The sequence below is a fragment of the Crinia signifera genome, chromosome 1 (assembly GCF_055691185.1).
Source record: "Crinia signifera chromosome 1, ASM5569118v1, whole genome shotgun sequence".
NCBI lineage: Eukaryota > Metazoa > Chordata > Amphibia > Anura > Myobatrachidae > Crinia > Crinia signifera.
In genome coordinates, this window is record NC_139217.1 from 103,486,437 (window position 1) to 103,498,276 (window position 11,840).

Here is an 11,840-nt window from a genome sequence, read left to right on the forward strand (position 1 = left end):
TGCCATTGTACAACATCGCGCGATATCGCATTGCATACCATCGTATGCCTTATGGTATACGATGCGATGGGCGCCGCTATAATACACAAGTACCAGTATGTGCAGCACATACTTTTTGTACTAGATCTCATCTCATCGCAAAACCGAGATGCGATGAGCTGCGATATTGTATACAATATTGTATACAATAATTGTAACATGTTTGGGCATTATTAATTTACATATTTTTAAACAGAAATAACTGTTGTGTGCTTATTCCATTGAAGTTAATGATACTGTAGGAACAAAAAAATAAGGCCAAAATTATGTGATTTTAGATTTTTTTTATTAATTAAAAAACCGTTACCATGGGCCGTTGTATACACATCTTAATCAGGCCCAGTGGGCTTATAAATACATTTCCTTATAGAGTGAATGTACAAAAAATGAATATCCCTAAAAGTCTTGTTTAAGCCCCACTTTCCATCATCTCAGATATGGTAGAAGAATCCACTGTGCTTTGTCTGAATGCTCAGGATACCAATATCACATTGCTGCACTCACTGCAATCAACATATATGCTTTTTTCCCCCTACAAACATTGCCAAATAATAACAAGTGCTCAGGGCACCAACTCCACCTTGTATTCCCTATGTAAGGACCAATTCTCACTGATACTTTTTATTAGACAATTTGGGCTGTAGTCATAGCGCACTTAATTTGTGTGTTATAAATGTTTGTGTCCTTAAAAAGAGGCCTGTCCTGGGGAAAAAAAAAAAAGTTTGGTGTAAATACTTGCACACAGAAAATTAGACCAAAAATTTGATTCTTGCAAAAAAGAAATAAATTATACCCATTTTGCTCATACAAATCCTGGCTTCAAGCCAACTTGGACCCAAGAAATAGAGCATGGGATGAAGCCAGGACTTCCCCTTTCACACACGGCAGACAATACACGTAATTCCCAGATTGTCACCATAAAATCCAGGCTTCAACCGAACTTGGACCCAGGAAACAGAGCACGGGTTGAAGCCAGGGCTTTCCCTGTCACACATGGCAAAACAACACACCTAATTCCCAGATTACCCAGCATTCAATGGACACTTGAAGATGATTTGTCTATTGTCCCAAGCCTATCAAATTCTTTTAGGTGCACCTTTCAGACCTAAGGGTACCTTTTAGACCCAGTTTCAAGCCACGGGAAAAACCCTCATAGCAAACTGGATTGTGGACCAGGGACTGTCAACCCGGGTAGATCGTTTCAGACATAAACCAGACCCGGTACAGTCCCTATTTACAAACAAAACTCAGGTTTTAGGCTTATGTCTAAAAGGGGGTATGATTGTTTGTTATGAACACAACAGATTATCCAGGCTTTATTTTTTCATAACTGACTCCAAAAGTTTTTTTTCAGTATGGTTCCGTAATGGTTAAGTTGACAGTGTGACATTTTTCAACTCATTTCTTGATTACTTGAGTCAGTAAGTCTATTCACATAACAAGTTGTCATATTAATGTTCTTTTTAAAAAACAGCTCCAGGAAATTTAGTTGTACATTATTATTTTATTCTATTAATGTTTTTCAATTAAAAAAAAAACAATGTTTCAAATTTATAGGAGAAGCCAAATAAATCACCATCTCAGTCCATTTCATGCTACACCAAAAATTCCTTCTTCTGTGCGTCTAGACTCCAGTTTTGTGAACAGAGGGGAGAGGTATTGGGGTATTTTCTAAAAGCATCTTGCACAAATGAGAGAGTTAAACCTGTTAACTTCATTATTTTAAGAAAAGAAACACATTGTATAATTATTCTGCCAGCGACTCTGCTTGTGTTACTTTGCAGTCTATGATTGTGGTTCGTTAAAAGACTGATGTTTATCATGCAGTCCATTCCCGACTTCCCCCCACTACAAAATAAAAAAACGGAAGAACATTATCCACTATTTGCCATTCACAGCTACACACTACAGCAGGAAGTGTCCTGAGTAAGATTAAAAATGCATTTCACTGTGGTAGCATAGAACATATTCCAAAGGTTATCACTGCCCTTGAACCAGCAAGGAAAGTCTATTTAAGTCCTCAGCAGCTGCATCAGTTCTCATTTTCATCCAAGCTCTTTGGATATGATGACATGTCATAGCGCTTGCCTATGCGTGGCATATTTTTCTAATATCCTCACAAAGAGGAGGTGGTGTCACCGAAATCAAATACACTGACTCTTCTAACCCAGTTATTGTCCACTGAGGGTGGTTGGAGCCAGTTGCATTGACCTCTAAGAGTTATTATATATGTTGAATTTCTGTAGTATCGTCATGTTAATGTGTTCAAAAACCCACTGCTGTGTTTCAGATAGAGGATCACATGTGTTCATGAATAGTTTTTTCTCAGCTGGGTTGCAGTCGATGCAGCTGTTGCTTACAGGATGAAACAATGTTTTATCCTATGGGAAGAAGAAAAAGGAAAACTTTAGTTTTTTTGTCAATAATTATTGAAATATTAAACATGACATAAGTAATTAGAAATCGACACACACACACATATATATATATATATATATATATATATATATATATATATATATATATATATACAGTATGTAGGACAGGCACCGATTACAGGTTGTAGTACTTGGCCCCATATAGTTCTGTCCGATGTGTTTTGTCTCACAGAGACTTCACAGATGGCCGCTAATAAAGTACCAGGCACTTTATCACTTTTCCTCCCTTATACATCTACCCCTCAGTGAGGAGTAATATCATTGAAAGATCTTAATTCATTAGGGAAGACCATGACCTCTTTCCAAAGTATTGGCAGTGCGGATGGTGTAATGGTTAGCATTACTGTCTCACAAAACTGAGGTCATGGGTTCAATTCCCATCATGGTCCTTACTGCGTACAGTTTGTATATTCTCCCCATACTTGCGTGGGTTTCCTCCAGGGACTCCGGTTTCCTTCCTCAATCCAAAAATATACTGGTAGGCTAATTGGCTCCCAACAAAAGTAACCTTAGAATGTCTGTGTGTGTGTGTGTGTACATGTGGTAGGGAATATAGATTGTAAGCTCCACTGGGGCAGGGACTGATGTGAATGTTCAAATATTCTCTGTAAAGCGCTGCAGAATATGTGTGCGCTATATAATAAACTGTTAGTAAATAAAACACAATACAGTAAAAACAACTAAAAGATAAATGTTTGCTTGTATAAACAACTGAAACTAGACATGTTGTGAAGTATTTTTGGTACGGAATTTTTATTCATACTGTATTTTCGGGCTGCAAAATTGTTACCTGAGATTAATTATTTTGGTGTACTTACATTAACTCAATACAGTATATAAATTTATTTATAGACTTAGTATTAACACATTTTATAAATGTTTTTATTTAGCCAACAGATCACTCCAGATTGTGCTGATGTTATTTTTTGCCTCAGCAAGTCTCTGAGGAAGAGCTGTTTGTAAGATTTGAGATAATCGTAAACATTTTTATGTGGACGGTTAATGCGCACACCAGATCACTTGGCTATGATAATGTGTCCTTGTGATAACGATGTAAATACTTCCTCAGTAATTGGATATGATTATGCAGCAGTTAAAATGCATAACATTCTGTTTTTGTAATTTGAAGATAAATAGCATATTTGTGATAACAATCCCCAAACCATTTTTGAAGTGTCTGTAACACTCATAATTGTTTTTACATCTATTTTTGGTGTTTTTCACATTGTTGGCATAACTGGCAGGACATTGTTCTGACTGGGTATTGTTTTAGGAAAAATAAGAGTTTAATGTAAAGCATGGTAAAAGGGTGAAATCTTGATTTGGTTATTAAAATATTTTATGTTTCCACATTTTTTTATTGTTTTGGGAATTTATTTGGGAAACTCTTCTTTATGCCATGTGTTCATGCAATTTTTAAATAAAGTTGTGGATGCTTTAAATTCAATTATTCCATTAACTAAAATCAATTACCGTAAGCAAGTATATAATGAAATCTTATTTATTATCAGAATCGGCTTTATTGGCCAGGTATTCTTGCATATACTAGGAATTTGATTTGGATTGCTATGCAACAGCCAGTTGGGTAACAGTTAAACAGTGACAGTACAGATATACATAATATACAGGTATAGGCTTCATGTAACCCTGGGGATTAAAGATGCTGGGAACACATACCCAACGAGCTGCACAACACCTAGGCAGCCATCAATGGCGCCACTGGTTGTTGCAGCAGCCAGGTAGGTAACAGTGGGGCAGATGTATCATTAAGCTTGTTACGTTTGTGAAATAACGAGTCCCGCTTCTCCTGCATAACGAGGAGCAGCGGGCACTCGTTATGGGGAGATGTATTAACATCCCCCTCGCCGATAAGGAGAGCCGTTATGCCCAGCGTTAACGGCTCTCCTTATCGGCTCCCTCGCCGCCCCGCACATGCGCACTCCCCGTCGCCCCCCCTGCCTGGCTTACTGGGCATGCGCGAGATCTCGCAAAAACCGCGAGATCTCCAGCGCAGCCCAAGCCAGACGCAGGGCTAGCGTTGTCCCCATAGTGGGGGATAGGATAACGCTAGCCCTGAGCTGGCGAAGCGGCCGGGGCGAATTAACGCCTTGAAGGCTGTTAATACATCGCCCCGGCCGTTAATCCCTGGGGGGGATTGCAGGGACAGCCCCGCCGAGCGTAACTCGGCGGGCTGTCACTAGCGCACGTTAGGTGCGCTAGTAATACATTAGGGACAGACGTAATCCCCCCCAGTTAACCAGCGTTAAGTGCATTTTTGCACTTAACGCTGGTTAATACATCTGCCCCAGTATAAGCAGAGACAGTACAGTTATCACACACGGAACACATACCCGCCGAGCTGCATAGTGCCTAGGCAGCCATCAGTGGCGCCACTGGTCATTGCAACAGCCAGGTAGGTAACAGTAAAGCAGGGGCAGTACAGTTTTAGGTTGCTATGCAGTATGCAAGACAGGGGAGACATGGGTTACATATGGCTGAGTGGCACAGTTCCTAGGCAACCATATTGCGATGCCATCTTGATTATGCTGCTCATGGTCCAAAGCCACGTCTGGAGAGAGATGAGAGCCAGTGTGTGTGGAGAGGGAGGGGGAGAGAGTCAGTGAGGCCGAGTGGTATTAACTGTGCTGTCAGAGTTTTCAATGGTATGCGAATGAAAGATATATATATTAAACAGATAGAAAGTCAATAGGTCGACACCAAATTGCTGCAGTTATTAGGTAAACCGGGTCAAGGGTCAAAGGTCAACAGTTAAATAATTGCCATGGACTTAGGTCGACAGTGTCAAAAATAGACAGGGCCAAAAGGATGACATGATTTTTTTTCATGATTTATCATGATTTTTAGGGTGGTTGTTAGGTACATACTTAGAGGAGGGCAGTGGCATAAGTACCATGGGTGCAGCTGCTATGGGGCCCAAGCTGTTTCCAGGGCCCGCAGCTCGCCCTGCACCAACAGAAGTTTGCGCTCAAAGCTCACCACTTATCCCTCCCTGTCGGAGGGAGTGGTCACTGGCAGAGCCCCCTCCTCCCGGTCACCGCAAGGCTAGCTGCAGCTGCCGAGGATGTAGCGGTTGCTGTGCCCACCCCTCACAAAGTTTTCATGAGCCTAAGGCTGTCAGGCCTGGCTTCCATCCAAGACTCAATTCAAGGCCATTTATGGGGTGGGCTTAATGCTGCAAGACCCTGCCTCCATCAGAGACCTGTCACTATGGCTGACTGGGCACATGCTTTTGTTATAAGGTAATACATCCTCTCTCTCTCCTCCCCCCTATTCTACCTTTATGTCTTTCTACACCTTCAGAGTCCAGCCCCCACCTCTCTCTCTCTTTACCTCTTTATTCCCGCACCTCCACTCTCCATCTCGCTCTCCCAGTGGCGTAACTGCTGTGGGTGCAAGGGGCTCCAGAGCACTTCTAGGGCCCAGCTCCCTCTGCACCCATTTAATTGCTAGTAAAACCCTGGAATTTTCACCACTAACTGGTGATTTTCACTAACAGTTATTTCAACCGAAATAAACGGTTTTCATCAGAGCACCTCTGATGAAAACCGTTTATTTCGGTTGAAACAGCTGTCAGGTGTACAGCTGTCATTGTGTGCAATCATGTTTGTACAATAAATCAACTTTTCTTCACCATCCACCCGTGTGCCGGTTCCTATCCTTCTACAACCAAGGGGGGTAAGTGCTTTATATATATATATATATATAAAGCACTTCGACTAAAAAAGAAGGAGGTCGACTTCTATCTACACGGGGTGTCCCTGTCAGACTACTTTCGTGAGAAAAAAATTCCACGCGGATTCCGGGTACGAAATACACCCACAATCGGCCGTTACAACCCGGACTTTTGCCGTAAATGGGCAGCGGTCCTGAACCGCTGTTCATTCGACCTGATATTACTTGTGATAGAAGAATCACGCAGAGAACTAACGGAGGTAACAGAAAAAATCACTACCTTTGAAAAAACCCACAGTCCCAAGTTGAAAGCAGATACAAGCAAGGATTGGCTGGCTGACATCGCCCAACAGATTGAAAAATACAAGGCGGATCTTATACAGTTTAAAAAATCCAAGTTTGATACTGTCAACAGGGATTATAGTGAACAACGAGTGTATAGCTGGGCCTACAGCCGGGGACCACAAAAAGACAGAAGACCCAAATTTAGACGACAGAAACGATTTCCACTAGAGACAGACCTCTCAAGTGGCGCAGCCTCTTCTAGCGACGCAGAATGTGCATCCCAAGTAAATTCAAGACGTCCCCCTTTAGGGGTAGCTACAAGGGCAACACTGGACCTCCGAAACGAGCCGGCACCAGGCGCGGGGGTCAGTGGGCGAGAGAGGCGAAAAAATCAAAAACATCCGAGAACGTAGTGTTCAACCTCTCCTCCAGACCATTATCCCCGGATGAATTGGACGTACTTAATCTGGGGTTATCCTTTGTCCCTACACACCAGCCAAACCAATTTCAGGATAAAATTGATCTGTTCAAATTTGATAGAAGATTAAAATTGCGAGAACACTTTGGGGCCAATACTAACATTGAGAAAGCCTCTAAACAAGTGGTGCAGAAGAAATCCACTTTCACCCCAAGTTCCGGCAATAGAAACATCAAGTGTTTTACGGACTTTATGGATAAAACCATCAACGACAAAAACAGATATTCGAAATCCGGCAGGAACAATCTAACTGCCCCACAGCGTTTGGCCTTAAAAAACCTGGGTGAATATAAGGACATAATCATACGACCCGCGGATAAAGGGGGAGGCGTGGTGATCCAGAATCTCAGTACATACATCTCTGAAATTGAACGACAATTGTCGGATACTCAGGTCTACCATAAAATGGATAAAGACCCCACAGACATCTTTAAAAAAGAATTGGACACAGTATTGGATGACGCTGTGATAACCCACACCATCACAGGCACAGTCCGAGATGCTCTGGTTAAAGAATTCCCCAAAATCCCAGCTTTATACACTATACCGAAAATGCACAAGGACCCAGTGAACCCACCGGGCAGACCTATTATCGCTGCACGGGACTCCCTGTATTATGACATCTCTAAATTCTTGGATCATTATCTGCAGCCCTTGATACAGGTCCATCCTAGGTTTCTAAAAGACACAACCTCATTTTTGAAAAAACTACAGACATGGTCAACGGAGCAAGAAAAAGTATTACTCTGCACCATAGACGTTGCAAGTCTGTATACCAGCATTCCGCATAGAGCTGGTCTTCAATCTATGAGACGCTTCCTGACTGACAATTTACAATATGATGGCCCGGACCTAAGCTTGTTCATACATCTCCTTGAACTGACTTTGACACGGAATTATTTTCTATTCAATGGCAACATGTATATTCAACAAGCTGGATGTGCGATGGGATCTTGCGTCGCTCCCAGCTTCGCCAATGTCTATATGTTCGAAATAGAAAATGACTTTTTCTTCACGGACCCCAATATCGCCAATCAGATTGCAGGTTACACACGTTATATAGACGATATATTCCTGCTATGGAGGGGCTCTGAGGAAACGTTTGAAGCACTTATGAACACACTGAATGCATTGGACTGTCCAATTAAATTAACCTATGCCCACAGCTTTGAAAGTGTACACTACCTGGACGTTAAGGTCATGCAATCAGCCACTGGACAGCTCACAAGCACAATGTTCTTCAAACCTACCGACAGAAACACCTGTCTACAGGGCACCAGTCATCATCCTGATCCCTTGAAAAATTCCCTACCGTTTTCCCAGTTTCTGCGGGTGAAACGCATCTGTAGTGATCCTGAAGATGCCAAATTACAAATGGATAATATGCTTCTAAAATTTCTTCAGAGGGGCTATAAATACAAAACCCTGGTAGTGGCGAAAAAGAAAGCACTTGCCATTACCAGAGAAGAGGCATTAGAAAACAAATTGCCTAAAAACAAAAGTGATTCCATCATATGGACACAAGAATACTCCACAGCCAGCAAAACCCTGATGCAAACAGCAAAAAGTATATGGCCCATCGTTTCTCAGGATGCCACACTGCCAGCCCTCAAAGGTACCAACATACTACCTTCGTACCGCAGAAGCAGAAATATTAAAGACATGGTTGTGCATAACGATGTCACCAATATGGATGTACAAAAACCCAGTCACTTTCTGACCCGCAAGCCAGGCAACTACCGCTGCACTGGATGTGTCACATGCAGCACTATGGAAACGGGGGATAAATTCAGCCACCCACACACTGGGCGATATTATCCCATAAAATTTCCACTCACTTGTTCTAGCAGGTACGTGGTATACCAGATTAAATGCCCGTGTGGCCTTTTATACATTGGCAAGACTACACGCCAAATCAAAGAACGCATTGCCCTGCACAGAAATCATATCAAAACAGCATTAGAGGGCAAATCAGCTGACCAACCAGTGGCTCGTCATTGGAGGGACTTCCACCACAGCATGACGAATATTAAAATGAAAATGATTGATCATGTACCTGCCAATCGTAGAGGCGGCGACAGGGGCCGTATTCTTCTTCAGCGTGAGACGTTTTGGATACACACTCTACAAACCATGCATCCCAAAGGACTAAACGAACAGTTATCATATAGTGCCTTTCTCTGACTCAGAGCTTCAGACGAATTCCTGATATCCCCATTGTGCTACGAACAGAGCTTTCATGCTCTCAATCAGCAGCACATACTATGTGGAGATTTCTAACGGACACTGCATAGACAGAGCGTGTTGTCCACTCTGCATGCATTGATAGATGGTTACGGCCAGTGCACAGACTTATTATTATGATGTTGATTCTGTGCCTCATTGTGACATTTTGCTCCTACTGCCATATTGTGTTCGTAACACTGTTGTGTGTTTGGCTCTTCCCCCGTTACAGCAGTGGATACCTCTGTCCCCCATCCCCCGTCTTTTTTATAGTATTTGGTGATTTGGTTCATGTTTATATTTGTATCATTCACAGGAGTCCATCCACACAAAAGCAGCGTTCCTTAGTGGGTATCACCGGCCGTCAGTGCGCCAGAGTGACAAGCCCCAGCTTCACAGTACACACGAACTGTGTCAATGTACGCATCATTTGTTGCCATGGATATCGGACCCTGGGTGAAGCCGCGCCCTCTGGGAGGTGCCGGGAGTCCCTGGGAACGCACACCAGTGACGTCACCGGACCCCGAGCGGACAGCGCGGCAGGTGTGGGGCGCACAAACTGTAAGTCTTTTATGTCTATATATTTGTCTTATATCGCATTTGTTAAACAGGTCTTGATAAAAGGGGTACAACCCTGAAACGTTGATCTTACACCTATCGCAGTCAGCGTATTTATTTGCACATTGAAAGTTTCTGAGTGACATCCCATCTACTTGCATATATATATATATATATATATATATATATATATATACATACATACATACAGAGTACCACAACACTCACCATCCCTGCGAATGGGGTGCAAGCAGCACTCGCCATTCCCAGGTTGGGGTGAAGTGGCCTGTGACCACATGCTCTAATAAATACAAATACAGGGACTCAACACTCTCCATAATGAACTAACTCACCTTAGTATACAATTAATCAAATAAATAATGGGGTTTTAGTTCATGAATTGATCAATGCATTTAAGCTTGTAGCCCATTGCCAAGGGACCCCATTTCACTGCAAGTCCTACACTAACATTTGTCTCTCAAGAGCCTGCCAACTGCTGACACATCATAGCTAAAGTGGACATGTATTTTTTCCTGGTTTAAAGCTCACCTGCCAAGTGCCTTATGGCTTTTAAAGATGAGGCAGTCACCTAACACAACACCTGACTTAGAATTAAAGGGGCAGCTGTCACAGGTTACAGATAAATTAGCTCATCTGGGGTGTAAGAGAAAGCTATGATCACAGTAACGTAACTGCTGTGGGTGCAAGGGGCTCCAGAGCACTTCTAGGGCCCAGCTTCCTCTGCACCCATTTAATTGCTAGTAAAACACTGGAATTTTCACCACTAACTGTAGCATTGTTGGACAGCTAGCATATATATATATATATATATATATATATATATATATATATATATATATATATATCTTTTTTTTAATTGATTTAGAATCTGGACTTTAGAATCTGGACATACTTTAGCACCTTGAGTTTATCTGTGTGGCTTCCTGTGTGTGAACTTCCCCAATAGCTGCTTGTAGAATTGAAGGCAGCGTGAGCCTACAAATTACTGTAGGTAACCACATACTACAACTCTGCTACCTCATTGTGTGAGTGTGTGTGTATGTGAGACACCCAAGAACTCCCTACCAGCTGTGTCTAACACTGTATAACCCCTTCTCATGTGTGTGAAACCCTGTGTGTCCCTCCCCTCCCCACCCTGTGTGACACTGTACACCCCCTATCCTTGTGTGTGTGTGACACCCTATAACCCCCTCCTCACTGTGTGTAACAGTGTGCACCCCTACCCCTGTGCGTGTGAGACACCTTATACCCGCACTGCACCTGTGTTCTTCCCCTCACTGTAGAAGAGGGCACCTTCAAAATCTTGCTATGGGACCCACCAAGTTCTAGTTATGCCCCTAGAGGATGGTAAGGCTGCCAGAGGGGTCAGTCAGAGATAGGCGCTATGGGGAGGTTTAGAATTAGGCACTAGAGGGAGTGTTAGGTTTATTTTTAGGTTGCAAAAAAGTGTAAAACTCTCTATGTTGACCATTTGCAAATTAACATTTTGACCTTATTAACCTCTTGACCCTCTCAACCTAATGTAAGTCCATGCTGACCATTTAACTGTCACCTTGTGACCCTGTCAAACAACAGGTGTTGTAAAATATAGTTATACTGATTATCAAGCCTTCATTGGATTAAATGTGTTTTTCTTCCATTTTTATTTTTAGCTACTTTGATTATGGTAATGCTGTAATCTCACTTTTTGGTGTTATCGGGGCTAAAAATGTAGCAATGTCAGCCTAAATGCAGTGCAGCTTAATTGCCTAAAAATGAGCAGGAATTAGATTACACTGGGTCTGTGACAATGTAGAGGTAAAACCAGTCAGTGGGTAAAGGGGGGAAAACTTTTTCTTTAGGTATATAAGTGAAAGGAGAAAAACAAAAAGTGGAATAATTAAACTGAAGACAGAGAGTGGAAGTTTTCTTGAGGGGGACAATGTAATAGCAGATAATATTAATAATTATTTCTGCTCAGTATTCACTGCTGAAAGAGAGGGGAAGGGGCCACAGTTAAGTTGCAAGTATAGTCAGAAAACTGAGGGAGAGACAAGTACATTTACAGAGAAGAAAGTCCTCACAGAACTCTCAAAACTGAAAGTGGATAAATCAATGGGGCCAGA

At 42.3% G+C, this 11,840-nt stretch overlaps 1 protein-coding gene across 1 annotated transcript in view; it reads right to left on the reverse strand.

The window, feature by feature from the left end:
• Window positions 1-344: 344 nt before the first annotated feature.
• Window positions 345-11,840, reverse strand: part of GALNTL6 (polypeptide N-acetylgalactosaminyltransferase like 6) — a 1,179,186-nt gene continuing 1,167,690 nt past the window's right edge. Inside the window, exon 12 of the mRNA XM_083170927.1 lies at window positions 345-2,420. Within this exon, the coding sequence (XP_083027053.1) occupies window positions 2,253-2,420 (168 nt within the window). The 3' untranslated portion in view covers window positions 345-2,252. The remainder of the gene's footprint in view (window positions 2,421-11,840) is intronic.